At 47.5% G+C, this 17,389-nt stretch overlaps 1 protein-coding gene across 1 annotated transcript; it reads right to left on the bottom strand.

The window, feature by feature from the left end:
• Positions 1-1,705: 1,705 nt before the first annotated feature.
• Positions 1,706-7,622, bottom strand: LOC118577434. The gene is given in 4 exon segments (XM_036177593.1): positions 1,706-2,511; positions 3,338-5,963; positions 6,069-6,759; positions 6,868-7,622. Coding segments are annotated over 4 exon segments (4,221 nt in total). The 5' UTR covers positions 7,408-7,622; the 3' UTR covers positions 1,706-2,147.
• Positions 7,623-17,389: the final 9,767 nt, after the last annotated feature.

Genomic DNA, 17,389 nt, shown 5'->3' with positions numbered 1-17,389 from the left:
AATTTTCAGGAATGTGCAGCTGTCTGTTCTCCAAGGCCAGGTAGCCAATTATAGATATCTTGTTCTGACTCAAGGTTTGTTCCTCCCAAGACCGGGTGTTCGATATCTCCTGCCTTGACTCAAGGTTACTTTTCCAATTATCTTTCTCAAGGCTGTTTCTTAGGCTAAGTTACTGAGACGGGGGGCATTTCATTCCCCCATTTTCTTTTGTCGTAAATGGAATCTTTCATTTTAAGATGGAGAATAAGGAGTCAGCTCCATCTCTGGTTGTCGGAGCCTCTGATATTGCTGGGTTAGGACCAAAGCCTGGACAACAGAAATCCTATCCTTAACAAATTGTACCAATCTATTGAAGATACATGGCCCAAATAATAAAATGAGCAGGAGGATGATTAGGGGGCCCATGATGGTGGAAATAAGGGTGGTAAACCAGGGTGACCTTTGGAACCATCCTTCAAACCATCCCTGTTGTGACTCGAATAGTTGTTGTCTCTGTTTTAATCTTTCTCTTAATTTAGCCATGTTATCCCTGACTACTCCAGTATGATCTGCATAGAAGCAACATTCTTCTTTAATGGCCGCACATAGGCCACCTTCTTGTAGGAAGAGGATGTCTAACCCCCTCCTGTTTTGTAAAACAACCTCAGATAGCGATGTAAGGGATTTTTCCAGGGCACTTATGGATTCCTCTAGGGCCTGGATGTCAGTGTGCATAGCCATCTGTAGTTGTTTGAATTGTGCAGTTTCCATGAGTGCCGCAGTGCCAGTTCCTATACCTGCGGCCATACCCCCGACAGTTAATCCCCCCAGCAGTAAGGCCATGGTCATAGTCATTGGCTCTCGAGGGAACCTGTATCGTTCCTCATAATAGGTAAATACATATTCGGGGTTATGATAGATAATTTTGGGCCATAATTCTATCAGTATACAATAATCAGAGGTCAGATTAAGTATTGCCATAGAAATACATGGAGTCAACCCAGTGCTGCAGGCCCAATAGGTTCCAGTGGGGGCTAGCAGGTAGTAAGAGCCCCCGGTCATATGTTGGGTGGTATTGCATAGGAACTGGTGAGACCTGGGCATCTTTCCTATACATAATCCTTGTCCCGCAACTTTGGATAGGGTCAACCTATGTTGAGGGGTGCGGGTGCATTCTGTGGATGGGGTAGTATGGTTAGTAAATTTCCCCGTAACAGCAACCCCTTCATAGTAAGGGGGACTTGAAATTAGGCAAAGCCAGCAGCTTCTGGTTTTGTTTGGGGCAGTAAGGTTGAGGGTTAGATATGCTCCTTGGATTAATTCTAGGAGCCTATCTCCAGTGCCCGGTATTACAAGGGAAGCAGTGGTGGACAGGCTAACTGTAGGAGACATTGTAGTAGACAGGTGGGGGAGCTGGGCTGGGGCCCTCTCCGGTTGCGAGGGTGACTTTTGTTCTGGGAGAAGAGGGTTGGGGCCCACATGAACGTTAACTGATTCTATTTTTTGCTTTATTTGGAAAGTAAATCCCTTGTCTGCTCCTGTCATATAGAACCTAACTCCCCAAGATCGGCCATCAGTCCATGAAGAGAACTTTGTGCCCTTCGGGGTGAAGGAAATGTTTAGTGAATCTTCTCCCTTCCGGCTTCGTCCCACCCTGATGAGATCCCAACTGGAACTAGGCTCCCAGTATGCGTCCCCGGTCGTTTCGCATCCCCATTTTGCACAATACAGAGATTCTAGTCCCCCACATTTGTAAGCCGTATTCCAATCCCTTCCGTCCCTAGGGCATACATACAGCTGGGTCTGCTGCAGCTTTCTATAGGCTGACTGTGTTCGACAGCCAGGCGAGTCGGCTATATAGTGCCCTTGGGTTCTATCCCCAGTCTGTATGGCCCGCTTCTTCCGGAACATAATATTGTTGTGGTCTGAATCTAGGACAGGGGGCCTATTAATGTGGGTGTATTCGGGGATATCCCAGGTATCAAGCCTAGCGACTAGATCACATATTTTGGGAGTCAAGAAGGGCCACCATGTGTTAGGGGCGTGTTGAGCAGTCGTGGACCAGACCATGTCTCCAGTCTGGGAAATGACCTGCCAGGTAATTTTCTTAACCAGGTGGGGGCTCTCTGGTGATGCCCCTCCTAACGTTAGGAGGGCTATCAGGGGAATTAGGGGGACCCACGGGTAAGTCTTATCTTTAGTGGGTTTGGAGAACGTTGAATTTTCCATGTAGACGTCTTGGTGCTCTCGGCTTCGTCGGGTTCTTTGGCGGCCTTCACATGTGACGCGTGGACCCACGCTGCTATCCCGTCAACCTTGAGTGCAGTGGGAGTAGTTAGCAAGACAGTGTATGGTCCTTTCCACCTCGGCTCTAGGTTCTTGGATTGGTGGCGTCGGACCCAGACAGAGTCCCCAATCTTGAATGGGTGAGGCACCACCGGGCGATTCAGTTGCTCCCGGTAGGCATCGGCCAGGGGTTTCCACACCGTCTTTTGTACCAGTTGGAGGGCTTGAAGGTGCGCCTCCAGGGTAGGGCTAGTGGCAAAAGAGGAGATATCAGGGTGAAGGAAGTTTATTATTGGTGGGGGGGTCCCATATAAAATCTCAAACGGGGTTAGGCCGTGAGGCCCAGGAGTATTCCGGGCTCGGTAAAGGGCTAGTGGGAGTAGGAGCACCCAATCTCTAGTGCCAGTTGCAAGCGTTAATTTGGTTAAAGTCTCCTTAATGGTTCTATTCATGCGTTCTACCTGTCCTGAGCTCTGGGGGCGGTATGCACAATGAAGTTTCCAATTGATCCCCAATAGCCTGGCCACCTTCTGACTTACCTGGGAGATGAAGGCGGGCCCATTGTCTGACCCCAATATCTGGGGCATTCCATACCTGGGAAAGATGTCATCCAGGAGTTTCTTGGTTACCACGGTAGCAGTTTCTTTCTTAGTAGGAAAAGCCTCCGTCCATCCTGAAAAAGTGTCTACAAAAACCAGAAGGTATCTGTATCCATATAGCCTGGGTTTTACCTCAGTGAAGTCAAGTTCCCAATGGACTCCGGGGCGGTGGCCTCGCAGGCGGCTTCCTCCGTTCAGATGGGTTTTTCCTGAGTTGACTTGGGCACAAGCAGGGCAGCTGGAAGTCACCTGTTGGAGGACCTGTTCCTGATTTAATAATACAGTGTTCGAGGCCTCATCAGCCAGAAGGGCCTTCATCTTGTTTTTGCTTAAGTGGGTTAGCGCGTGGAGGAATTTGAGCATGTATTTTGTGTGGGAAGTTGGCATAACCAATTTGTCATCTATGATGTAAGCTTGTCGTTCGGGGCTCCATTCCGCCCCCATTTTCTTTGCTAGTTCCTGGTCCTCCGGGCTGTAGGGCATGGGGTCTCTGCTTGGCTGTTGGTTGTCCTGCAAGACCAGCAGCTCGTCGCCCCTGGGGGGGTTGTAAGGCCACTGTCCGGGCCGTCAGATCGGCCAGCCGATTTCCCCGTGCTATTATAGAGTCATCCTTCTGGTGCCCGGGACAGTGTATAATGCTGAGCTGATGTGGGAGGAACAAAGCCCTTAAGAGGTCTAAAATTTCTTTTTTGTTCTTAATTTCCTTGCCCTCTGAGGTCAGGAGGCCTCTCCTCCAGTATATTTCTCCATGTACATGGGCAGTAGCGAAGGCATATCTGCTATCAGTATAGACCGTGAGTCTCTTACCTTCCACCATCCGGAGGGCCTGGGTCAGTGCGACCAGCTCTGCCCTTTGGGCCGATGTTCCGGGCGGCAGTGGTGAGGCCCAAATTACCTCTGTTGCAGTAGTGACTGCTGCTCCAGCCCTCCGTTCTCCTTCTTGAAGAAAGCTGCTCCCATCCGTGAACCAGATGAAATCTGGGTTCGACAGCGGTTGATCTGTTAGGTCGGAGCGGGTACCATGGGCCTCTGCCAGAATCTGGAGGCAATTGTGCTCCTCTGACGGATCTGGCAAGGGCAGCAGGGTGGCGGGATTGAGGGAGACAACTGGTCCGAACACCACTCGGTCTGTGTCTAACAACAGAGCCTGGTAGTGGGTCATCCTGGAATTTGAGAGCCATTTATCTGGAGGCTGCCGGACCAGAGCTTCCACCGCATGGGAGGCTAACACAGTTAATGGCTGTCCCAAAGTCAGTTTCCCTGCGTCCTTGAGCAAGACAGCGATGGCGGCTACCATGTGCAGACAAGGGGGCCAACCTGCAGCCACTGGGTCCAATTTCTTGGAGAGATAAGCTATAGGTCTCTTCCATGGCCCCAGTCTCTGTACCAGTACTCCTTTTGCAAAGCCTGAGTTCTCGTCCACAAATAGTTCAAAAGGCTTAGTCAGATCTGGCAAGCCAAGAGCTGGTGACTTGAGTAAAGTCCTCTTAATTTGTTGAAAGGCCTGCTGTTGCTCCTCTCCCCAGTGGAACATGACATCGGGCTTGGTGAGAGGATATAATGGGGCAGCCATCTCGGCAAAACCTGGGATCCAGAGGCGGCAGTAGCCGGCTGTACCTAAGAACTCTCGCACCTGGCGGGGGTTCCTTGGAGGGGGTATGGAGATTATGGCCTCCTTCCTTGCTTTCGTGAGCCATCTCTGTCCTCCCTCCAGGGTGTAACCCAGGTAAATGACCTTGCTTTGGCAAATCTGGGCCTTCTTGGCCGAAGCCCGATAGCCCTTCTGTCCCAGTTTAGTCAAAAGGGCCCGAGTGCCTCTTAAACATTCCGCTTGGGTTCTGGCTGCTAGGAGGAGGTCATCCACATATTGGAACAAGATTAAGGCCGGGTGTTCGACCCGGAACTCGGCCAAGTCTGAATGTAGGGCCTCATCAAAGAGGGTCGGGCTGTTCTTAAACCCCTGGGGGAGCCGAGTCCAAGTCAACTGTCCTGAAAGTCCCATTTCTGGGTCTCTCCATTCAAAAGCGAATAGCAACTGGCTCTGGGGATGCAATCTCAAACAGAAGAAGGCATCCTTTAAGTCCAATACCGTGTACCAAATATGGGTTGGTGGAAGAGTGCTGAGGAGGTTATAAGGGTTTGGCACTGTGGGGTGTATATCCTCAACCCGTTTATTAACCTCCCTCAGGTCTTGAACTGGTCTGTAATCCCCTGTCCCGGGTTTTTTTACTGGCAGGAGGGGGGTATTCCAAGGGGATCGACAGGGCACGAGTACCCCCTGGTCCAGGAGCCTCTGGATGTGTGGCTTAATACCCTCGTGGGCTTCCCGGGGCATGGGATATTGTTTGATTGAAACATGAGTGGCAGAGGCTTTTAATTGAATAACAAGGGGGGGTTGGTCGTGAGCCAGCCCCAAGCCGCCGGTCTCGGCCCATGCTGAGGGAAATTCTCTCAACCAGCCCTGTATCCCTTCCGGTGGCTCCTTAGAGGACTCGGATTCAAAGAGGCGGTATTCCTCTTCCAGTCTTAGGGCTAGGACTTGTAGGGGGGTCCCTTTGGGCCCCGTAACGGTTGACCCCTTGTCATCAAAGTAGATCTGAGCCTTGAGTTTAGTCAATAGGTCTCGGCCCAATAATGGGTGAGGGCAATCAGGTATATGCAAAAAAGAGTGGGTTACCTGTCCAGATGCCAGCTGAACCTTTCTTTCGGTGGTCCATCGATATCTCCTGCTACCTGTGGCCCCCTGGACCAAAGCTGTGCGGTCACTGAGGGAGCCTCCGGTATGGGTCAGGACTGAATGTTGAGCTCCGGTGTCCACCAGGAAGGTCACTGGCTGCCCCCCGATCTTGAGAGTTATCCTAGGCTCAGGGGGGGGCTCCTGGCCTTGACCTCCCTAATCTTCCAGATTGAGGAGGTTCGTGGCTCCTGTCTTAGTTTTTTTAGGCCCTCGAGGTTTCTTTGGGCAGTCACGAGCCCAATGTCCTCTCGCTTTGCAGTAGGCGCATTGGTCTTTGTCAAGGGGTATCCTTTTTTGATCTCCCTTTCTAACTCCCTCCCTGACCTGTCCCTGAGACACTACAGCGGCCAGGACTTTAGTTATTTCCCTATGACGTTTCTTATCTCTTTCTTCCTGTCTCTGCCATATTCTCTCCTCCCGCTCTTCGGGAGTTTCTCTTTTATTAAAAGCTTTTTCTGCTTCTTTTAATAAATCTGACAAATTGAACGAATTCAATCCCTCTAGTCTCTGTAACTTGGCCCTTATATCTGGACTTGACTGATAGATGAAAGACAAGATGACGCTCGGCGCCTGTCCTGGATCTTCCGGATCATATGGGGTATACATTCTATAGGCCTCTTTAAGTCTTTCCAGGAATGCTGCCGGCGTCTCATCCTTTCCCTGGACCACATTTCTAACCTGAGCCAAATTGGTGGGGCGCCTAGCAGCCCCCCGGAGACCTGCTAAGAGCAACTGGCGAAAGAGACGTAGGTGCTCCCTACCTTCTGGGGTCATGAAGTCCCAGTTCGGGCGGGTGAGGGGAAAGGCTGCATCAATAACATTAGGCAGTTGGGTGGGTCTTCCATCATCTCCAGGAACCTGCTTCCGGGTCTCCAAGAAGACTCGCTGCTTCTCCTCCACTGTCAGGAGGGTTTGCAGTAACTGCTGACAGTCATCCCATGTAGGCTGGTGGGTCACTAAAATGGACTCAATCAAGTTAGTCAAGGCAACAGGGTCCTTAGAGAATGGAGGATTATGCTGTTTCCAATTGTAGAGATCAGAGGCCGAAAACGGCCAGTACTGAAGCTGGTGACTGGGGCCTTCCCTGAGGGGAAAGGCCCTGGATACTTTGGCTGGTTCATCGCGCTTTCCTCGTAGGCGACCGGCAATTGGAGAGGGCTGTCCCTGTAAAGGATATTCGGGGACTTCCGCCGCCGCCGTTGCCGCCGCCGCTGTCGCAGCGGGCCCGTGAACCGCCTGCACTCCCCCCTGCACTCCCGCCGCCGCCGCCGCTGGCGCGGCTGGCGCAGCGGGCCCGTGAACCGCCGCTTCCCGCGCTGGATTCCCCGGGTACGGCGGTGGGTCCTCTGTCAAAAGGTCAATAAGGGGTGAATTGGAGTCCGCAGGAAGGACAGGGGTCTTAGGGGGATCCTTTCGTGGGAGAATAGGGTAAAGGGAGGAGGTAGGAGGGGCAAGAGGGGGCAGCGGTGCTGTGGGGGGGAAGGCCGGGGGCGCTGGCAGGAAGAGAAACGGCTTAACCCATGGGGGGGGGTTGGTCGCTAGGAGTTTCCAGATAGCGATGTATGGAACCTGGTCCGGGTGGCCATGGGGGGCCGGAGCGAAGACTTTTCCCTCCACCTGTAAAATTAGACTGAGATTAAAAGTTCCCTCGCGAGGCCATCCTACATTCATTGTGACCCAGTCAGCCTTGCAAAGGGTGATCCATTTTTTTTTCTTAATTACAAGTCCCTCGTTGCTGGCTCGTGCTTTCATGTCTGACCAGTGGCCAAGCGTGAGGCTCAAGGGTGTGGTGACAGTCTGTCCCATAGCTGTTTCTAGGAAGAGAGCGCTCAGACAGTAAATAACAAACGGCAGACAAACGCAAACAAGACTGACATACGCTGCGCGGCTCTGGCTCCAAACCGAGAGCAGAAACTCAGACGGAGAGTGCTGTGAGGGTCCGGATCCCTCCTCTCCAACAGACACCACGTATCCCTTGGATACGTGAGTGTAAAACCGTGCCCCAAAGGGGACTTCAGACTCCCGTGGAACGTCTTCCAGGGTTGGTGAGCGAAGTCCGGGCTCGTCAGCCCCTTCAGCCTCACCCCGATACAGAACACTAGGGGAGATACCCTAGTGCGGGACTCAGGCGGCCCGGCCTCACGGCAAGTCTGCCTGCCTCCTCTCCCGGCACTACAATCAGGCGGCCCGGCCTCACGGCAGACCTTGCCCGCCTCCTTTCCTGGTCCCTCCAGACGCTGCGCAGGAACAGAGCTCAAACATAGAAACAGACAGCACAGAGACAAAACGGACACAGGACGGCTCGAGCTTAAACATAAATACCGAGGCCGGCCGGCTTACCTCCTGATGGTGGGTCGGTGGTCCTGGGGAGGGGTCTCAATCTCGGTGGGACCTCCAATGAAAGAAAGCTCCCCACAGGGGACCTTTCCTGAAGAGAGACCCCAAACCCAAGGAACAAACCGAGACCATGGATCAGATGCAAACAGCAAGAGGGTTTATTTGAATACACAGGTACCTGGGGCGACAAGTCTCTCGGAGGACTTGCGCGCCTTCCTAGGGGAAGGGGGACTTCTTATAGAGTCCTGGGGGCAGAAGCACAGTTACAGAAGCGAGAAACATAGTTACAGGGTCCCCATTGGTTAATTCAAATTATGCCAGGGTGAACTTGGGGGCTATCTTTAATTTTCAGGAATGTGCAGCTGTCTGTTCTCCAAGGCCAGGTAGCCAATTATAGATATCTTGTTCTGACTCAAGGTTTGTTCCTCCCAAGACCGGGTGTTCGATATCTCCTGCCTTGACTCAAGGTTACTTTTCCAATTATCTTTCTCAAGGCTGTTTCTTAGGCTAAGTTACTGAGACGGGGGGCATTTCATTACTAGGGCTATGAGGGGACAGAAAAAGAAGGGACACAGAGGAACTGAAGCTGTTTAGACAGAATTTTGTCTTAGAGAAATAAAGTGATGGACCAAAGAGCATGGTGTTCCTAGATTCTTTTCCCTCAGATAACCCCCTGCTGGATGTAGCATCTTCCCCAGGGCCTGGGAGGGATTTTCTCAGAGCGGGTCCCAGGGAAAATTCCAATAGGAGACGAAAGAAAGCTTGGTATGAAGTGAATTACATAATAGTTTATAAATTTGTGAAATTTCTTTGTACTCTTAACAAATAAAGTTTGCCTTAAGATCAGAGGGCAGAGACGGCCACAGAGTTAGCCATAGAGGTCAGGCAGTGGTGACACACACCTTTAATCCTAGCACTCAAGAGGCAGAGGCAAAGATCAGTATGGATTTCTGTAAATTTATGGCCACCCTATACTACATGAGATTAATCTCATCTAAAAGAGAAACAGGTTAGAATATGCCAGTGAGGATGTCTCTGTAACAGGTACTAGCAAGGCTCAGAGGAGCTGGCCAGATAGCATCACTCTGATATATTAATAGGCACCCCAGTTAGCCAGTTTGTCCTGGGTTTGAGACCTAACATCTATGTCTCATGGTAAATTATTGAAAAAAAAAAGGTTTAAAGTTTAAGTTCTGAGGGTCTAAGAAAGTAATTAAGGCATACAAATGTAAATTGTAAAGGTCTGAAGATGTGAAAGCTTTAGTAAGTTGTGAGGGTCAAAGAAGGTGTTTTAAGGTATGTAAAAAATAATCAGTGGAGCTCTGATAAGCTATTAATCTAGCCCTGGTAAAGCACAGATTACATCATACTTACAAACTCAAAGTTTAAATTCTCCTTTGGTTGTCTTCTAAGTATAGACTTAAATTATGCTAAAAATAATCTCTAAATGTAAACAAATTCTTGTAAGCTTCAGGGAATCATGATACTTGAATCCACTTCTTTCTGGTCAAGGACTCCAAATTAGCACTTCTGTCAATCAACAGCTTAGGCTTCCCAGTCTCCTGCCTATTCCTGAGGGTGGGATCTCTCTACATTTCCACTGGTCCTGGGACTCCCCTCACCCATCTACCAGGACATGGACGTGTATATCCAAAATACAAATTGTCCCCCAAGCTCCTTAACTTTACCTTCTGTCCCAAGTCTGTATCTGTTACATCAGATTTCTAATCAACTGGAGACTGCAAACTACCCCAAACATGCCAGCCCTAGATGCTTCTGATGGATTTTTGGCTTGTGCTTCTGCACCCCAAAATGGTTCAAAGTGGCTAGCCCCAGGTGGTCCCGCCTCACAGATTACTTCAAAGCATCCTGCACTTCCCTAGCCCCAGGTGGCTCTAAAGGACCCAGGCAGTGAGCAAAACAGCCTGTATATCTCTTTCCAGGCTTGACCAGCATTTCAGTCTTCCTGCTTCCCTTTCCCCAATGACACCCCTATTTCAGACAGAAGTAATTATCACCCGATACCATCAACAAAAAGCCTGAGATGTTAGTTCTCAAATGAGACATTTTAACTGAGGTGCCTATTAACATATCAAAGTGGATGCTGTCCACCAGCTTCTCCACGTAGCTAGTATCTGTTATGGAATAATCTTGACTGGCATAACCTGCCTCCTACGCCAAACTCTCCAGCCCAGGGACTAGGCTGGGTTTTCCTTCCTTTAGCTTCTCTGTGTTCCACTGGAAGCTCTGCTTCAGGCTCCCTCCCTCTCCAAACCTTGCCCCTTTCAGAAAGCCCACCAAGTGGCCTGCCAGTGGCTCCTCCCCCAGAGCTGCTCAAGGCTTTGCCTACAGGGCATTTAAACTCTGGTCCATAGACCTACCCAGATTTCTCCTACCCCAGATGACTAGAGAATGCTTTGCTCAGATTAAACCTGGTCCTTTACCTTTAAATTCAGCTCCATTGGCTTATTGCATCATCAGAGAAACCTAATACCAGAGATTCAAAATACTTATCATCTGCTGCCAAGTCCAGGTAGAGTTGGGGCTCCCCTGCCTGTCATTGGCCACTTGGGCACATTCGCTACTGGTAACCCAGCAATGTGGGAAGCCACTCTCCCTTCCACCCCACCTCCACCACACTGACCTACTTTTGTTTGGTAAGTCACCCATTTCCAAACCAAAAGCCTATAAGGGATCCAGGATCTCTTCTGACTCTTCTGACCCTTTCTGAGTCAAAGGCTTCTGGTTACCTTCTGGGTCATTGAGCACCAAGTAACTCTGGCCCACTTCCAGGGTAGGAAGAGCCCTTGCCCCTTGAGGTTCCCTTGTGTGGGAGATGCCTATAACAGAGGCATCTCCATAACATTCCCAGCCATAGGTTTATAGAACCAGACAGATGTGGACCTGTACCCTTTGGTCTCCAGAAAAAGGATTGTGAATGGGTACTTGTGGGTTCAAGTCAATCCCCAGACACCTTTGCAGTATCTCCCACAAAACTTGTTCAAATTGGGGCTGTCTTACACCATGCATTGGTTTGAGCTCATTTTCCAGTGTTATGAGCTTTACATTCCTGGCCCTTCCCCTTTCCCTGTTTGTCTATGTCTTCTGTCTGCCCCCTCTTCCCTGCTTCTCATTCCTTTGCTTTAACACAACCTTTTCACTCAGTCACTCTCTCAGTTCCCCTGCTGCACTGTTCCTGCTGTTTTCTCTTCTTGGAACACCTTGGCAGAGTCCACCGAAGCTGCCCACTTTGACTTTGCTCACCAGGCTTCCCTGGCATTTGGTCTGGCCACACTGGAATTCTTCCCACAATAGATCCTGTTCCTGACTGGTTTCCCATCCTAAACTGCATACATGTCTTGTTCTGTTTGTTACAAGGTGTAGATAAAAGCCAGGGACACTGGCTGCTTCATGCCCAGCACATGGCTGTTTGCTCTCCTCCTCCAAAAGCCTAGGAGACCCATAGCTTAAGCTCCAGCTGCCTGTGTTCTCCTCTTGGCTCTGGCTCATGGCCTGCAGACCCATATGGACTTACCTTCTGCCGCTTCCTGGCTTTCCCTCCCCTTGCAGGTGAATTGCAGACCCACTGGGCTGACTCTCCATTTCCACTGCAGTCCTGCAGTGTGCTTTTACTCTCAAGTTTCTCACTCCAAAAACGTCTTTTATTCCTATGGTTTCTTACACTGCAAACTCTTATATCAGGATTTTTAAGTTGGTCATTGAACATGGTTTCCAGGAAGGTTTTGTTTCTCTTTCTATTAAAAAATCCCATCTAGGGCTGGTGAGATGGCTCAGAGGTTAAGAGCACTGGCTGCTCCTCCTAGAGATACTGAGTTCAATTCCCAGCCACCACATGGTGGCTCGCAACCATCTGTAATGAGATCTGGTGCCCTCTTCTGGTGTGCAAGCATACACATGGAACACTGTATATGTAATAAATAAATAAATAAACAAATAAATAAATAAATAAATAAATAAACGAACGAACAAAGGAATAAATAAATAACAATCTTAAAAAAAATCCTATCAATTTTGTGCGTATGGGTGGAAATGTGGCCACTGCATGCTTGTTTCTGACTGGTCTTGGACGCCTGAGTGAGTGAGTGTACATGTTATGTGTATCTTGGTAACAACTAGCTGCCTGGGCTCAGAATTTGCCTCTGGGATTTGCTGAATCTGATGTGATGACAGAAAGTTATTTTATGCTGTTCTGCCTTATTGAAAAAGAAAAGCAGCTAAAGAATTGGGTATGGTTAAAAAATCTGAAACAAAAAGTTAGCTTAAAACTGGTAACTCCAAATTGGAACTGCTCTGGTAAACATCATGTGGTCTGCTACCACCTTAATTAAATACAACATGTGGGCAGCCACCATTTTGACTAAGGTTGGAGAAGAGGGAGGTCATATGACTTTATTGCCATCTTAAATAAAGGGTCTATCAAGAGACAACAGGTCTCCAAAATATTTTGGATTAGGATAGATTTCTGTATAATAATTCCTGTCCTGTCCTAAAAACAAGGTTTATGAAAGATAGGATTTAAAACAATGCTGGTTTAATGAAGTATTAAAGCTGCACCTCCATGCATTCATGTACAGGGATGTATCTTGCTGGAAGCCACATTTTATAATGTAAGAGCAATTCCCTTGGTATTGATTTTAGAAAGACTACATTGTTTACACTGTGAAAACTGGGTTTTGCCTTCTAGAGATAGTAAATTGCTGATACCTAACAGATAATGACTCCTGATCCTCAAATGCTTCAGAGATCTGAGAATATGTCATTTTAAAAAAAGGCTTCCCATAACAGAGACATTCAGATCCTGGCAGCATCTCCTATCTCCTCCAAGGAAGATGGATGGCCTCAGAATAACTTCCACCTGGAGCTTACTCTAATTGTAGCAGAGCTAGCCATGGAGCATAAAATTGCCTTGCACCTAACTGCTAAGACCCTGTCTAGATTGTGGACAAGCAGGACACTGGGGAATTGACTGCCTCACTTTACCAAGACAAGGTAGGCCAGTCTCCCCCAAATTCCTACTCCATAGGAAAGCCTTTCAGATCTTCTGGACCTGGCAGCTGAAGACTGATACTGCCCTGGGACCCCTGTACCCAATGACCATGGAGGAACTTGGGGTAGCTGGAAAGCTGTGTCACTTCTGCTTACTCAAGAGACATATATCCTTCACAGATCTGATGGTATTTGATGACTAGGATACTGACAGAGTTACCAGTTTAACAATTCTTCTCCTGATCCCCCACCTCAGGCTACAACTGCCTCGGAAGCTCATTAGTTCACTAGTCAAGTTTCTTGTTAAAAATATAGATAAGTTTGCCTGGTTCACAGGCTTCATAATAAAGGATAAACAGATTTCAGATGTAACTTCCCACTTATGGTACATAAAGACGTTTCAGACTTCTGTCCCCTTTCTATGCTGTTATTAAACTAGAATTCTGGAGGTTCAGAGTTTCAGCATTGATAAATGCAGTACTGACAACTGATAACTGGTCACTGACTACAAACAGTTTTCAGAAGAACTTAAATTTCTGTGGATTTTACTGGTCCCAGCTTTTTGGACTGCATAGAGGCCTTTTCAGCATTACCATATTGTCTCCAGCCACATTATTGCAAAACTCTGCTGAAATGCCAACTTCCCTCACCCCCCAAAAAAACAGATTAGCATTAAAGATGATATGGAAGTATGCATGTGTGTTCAACTCTGTTCCTCCTCCCTTGCTCCTCAGCCTCCTTCCTCCTCCCCCTTCACTTGATCAACCTCTTTTGTTCAGTAAATTTCCTCTGGTTATCTTCTAGGTATAGACTTAAAGGTATGTTTCACTGGACTAAAACCATGCCCTAGAAAAAAATGTTCATGCCTTTTAACTGAAAGACATAGCCTTTGCTATGACACCAAGGTATTAATCTGTTTCTGTTTTTTTACAGACACCTGCAGGTTTCTGGGGAAAGAGTTCTGCTACTGTATCTGGCCTGGTGGAAACTAACATCAGTCTTCAGAGCCCCTCTTTGACCCCACCCATCTTTGAGCCCATATTTACAGGTCCACTCCTCCCATCAGATGTGTGCCAACACCAACCCACAGGGGACCCTCCAGATATACTAGCCCCTGCATGAGCCCTGAGTATACCAACCAGGGACACCTACCAGGCAAAGACCAGCAGTTGACTTTATCCACATTCCCACTCATAAAAAGCTCCATTATCCATTAACTCTTATTGACATCCTTACAGAATGGACGGAGGCACTCTCCACCTCCTGGAAAACAGCAGGTGTGATGGCTCATGTACTCCTGGAATATATCATCCCTTGATTTGGCATGCCATCCTCACAAGCTCCTAGGACATCAGTGTTGGTACCATATCTCCAGACTCAAGCAGGCACCAGGATAGGTATTCTACTTACTGGGACCATCTACCCTCTGGTTTTCCAAATTTTCTCAATTAAGGACCTATCTGCTCTTCTGCCTTTATCATTCATCTTTGTCAGTACAACTCAGGCACAACTCCATTCCATTCTTACTGGCAATCTCTATTCTCCACATGGCTAGTCCCATTCATAGGGCTGGTGATAACAACTTATTTTTTTCTCCTAGCAAATTGCCTTCTTCACTTCCTCAAGAAAGAGATCCCTGAGGCCTCCAGAATGGCAATTAACAGAATGCTTCTTTACCCATACCTCCCACTGAGTGTAAGCACACAAACTCCCAACTCTCTTTCCCCACATCATTCCATGCCAACAGGAGGTAGCCAGAATTGAACCAGCACCCATATATCTAAGAAAGTTGGGATGTTCTGCTGGAAGCTCTGCCTCAGCTCTCCCTCCTCCCTCTCCAAACCCTGCGCCTTTCAGAAAGCCTACCAAATGGTGGCTCCTATCCCAGAGCTGCTCAAGACCATGCCTAAACCATATTTAAGCTCCAGTCCACAGACCTGCCATGTGTTTTCTCCTCTTCCCTTTCCCCAAGATCACCTAGGAGTGCTTTTCTCAGATTAAACCTGGTCCTTTGCCTTTGAATTCAGCTGGATTTGGCTTACTGCATAGGTGGAGAAACCTAGTACTGGGGTTTCAAAATACCTGTTACTCTGATTCCTATGTAATCCAAACATTTGTCTACATAGGTCTCTTGGCCTCTTTGCCTCTTGGCTGTTTCACTCTTGGTTCCTGCTTTCCTGGTTTCTTGACTCCTGGCTCTGACCTTTTCCTTACTACCCTCTCCTCAGTTGGCCCTGTTCAGTTTGCTTGTCGTGTTCACTCTGGAATTGTTCAGATCTGTGTTCTCTCTGTGTCTGCCTATGCTTTCCCTGATATCTATAATAAAAACCCTAACCTCTTAGAAACAGTAATGTCCTCCTTTTACTTCTTTTTTTTTTTCATTCACAGGGATTCTTCTTGCTTGCAAAAGCAAGCTTAATGTGTCTCTTAGGCTTTTGCCTCTGCTTCGTCCCAGGTAACAAATTATTGCAATCCAAAAAGAGGGTTATTGTCTAATTTTTTTTTTTTGTCTTAGGGTTTTGTTGTTGACCAAAAACAAGTTGGAGAGTATGGCAGTTTGAATGTAATTAGCCCCCATAATCTCATAAGGAGTGGTACTATTAGGAAGTGTGGCTTTGTTGAAGTAGGTGTGGGCTTGTTGGAGGAATTGTGTCATGTGGGGGTGGACTTTGAGGTTTCCTATGCTCAGGATACTGTCCAGTGTCTCAGTTAACTTCCTGTTGTCTGCAAGATAAAGGACTCTCAGCTACTACTCCACCACCACATCTGCTTGCATGCTGCTATGCTCCTTGCTATAATGATAATAGATGGAACCTCTGAAACTGTAAGTGAGCCACCCCAATTTAATGTCTTTCTTATAAGAATTGGCATGGTAATGGTGTCTCTTCACAGCAATAAAAACCCTAAATAAGACAGAATTTGGTACCAGGGACTAGGATATTGTTATGATAGGTCTGACCATGGTTTTGTTTGGGGGAATTTGGACTTTGAAACTTTGGGTTATGAAAGCAATGGAATGCTTTAAGCACTACTTAATGGGCCATACTAGTAGGAGCATGGAATACTCAGATGCTAAGAGTTATTTGAACTTTCAGGTGCTCATTCAAGAGGTTTCAGAAGAGAATTTAAGTATATTGCCTAGAGATTGTTCTTATGATATTTTTGTAAAGAAAGTGGCTGCCTTTTGCCCTAGTCTGAAGAATCTGTCTGAAGCTAAAGTGAAGAGTTTTGGATTATTTCCATTGGCATAAGAAATATTAGAATTGCCTAGTGTAGATTCTATCATGTGGTTACTAGTGTTCATGCTTATAAAATTTATAATGAAAAGGAGCAAGCTGAGCAGGGTAAGTTGCAAAATGTAAATTTTGAAGAGAATAAGAGCATCAGAAAGTGAAAGAGAGCTAACTCACATGTTTAAGGAGATAAATGGATTAGGAAATGGAATTTAAAGTGTGGTAACCTCAGGGCAAGATCCCACCCAGCTAGGTTTCCAACTTGTGAAAAGGAACTAAAGAAAAGCTTAGAGCTGGGTGTGGTGGGGCACACCTTTACTGGGAAGGTAGAGAATGGTAGATCTCTGAGTTTGAGGCCAGCCTGGTCTACAGAGCAAGTTTCAGGACAGAAAGCATAGGCAGTGAAGGACAGAAAGCTGGTAAAGATGAAATTGAAAGAAGGGGTCAAGTTCCAGCCCCAATAAGCCATAGAACTTGGCAGCTTCAGCCACATGGTTCTGGCTTTAGAGTTAAGGATAGAAGAAATGGGTTATGGAAGTTGCATTCATGCCTAAAGAAAGCACCTGAGGCTAGGCATGTGGTGGTGTGTCCCTTAATGGAGGCCTAGTAGAGAGATCGTTGTGTGAAGCTGTGAAGTTGAAGCCTGGATTGCCTTGGAGAACCAAAGATGTTAGAGATGCCAGAGTTGTTGGATACATGCAGAGGAGAGCTGCTATCAAGGAGTGGAAACAGTCCAAGAGAAAGAAGTGTGTGGCAGTCAACAAGGCTGAAAGGAGTTGGAGAAGAGACTTTGAACATCAGACATGAAGATGCAAAGTTTGGAGTTTGCCCAGATAGTTTTCTGTTTTGCTTTGGTCCAGTATTTCCTCACTATGCTCTGTTCCCTACATTTTGGAAGGGGAATGTGTATGCTGTGCCATTATATGTTAGAAGTATGTGATCTGCTTTTTTATTTTGATTTTACAGAGGATTACAGTTAAGAGATTGAGTTAATCTCAGAAGAGACTTAGAACTTTTTTTTTTTACATTTTTAACTTTCTTTTAAAAAATTATTATTATTATTATTATTATTATTATTATTATTATTATTTGTTTTAATTTTATACATAAGCCATGGGTTCCCCTGTCCTCCCCCCTGCCCACACCCCCCCTTCCCCCCAGCCCCTCCCCTCCATTCCCATGTCCTCCAGGACCAAGACTCCCCTGGGGAT

The sequence above is a fragment of the Onychomys torridus genome, chromosome 2 (assembly GCF_903995425.1).
Source record: "Onychomys torridus chromosome 2, mOncTor1.1, whole genome shotgun sequence".
NCBI lineage: Eukaryota > Metazoa > Chordata > Mammalia > Rodentia > Cricetidae > Onychomys > Onychomys torridus.
Note: the sequence above shows the minus strand (reverse complement) of the source record. Positions and strands in the feature narration are given on the sequence as shown.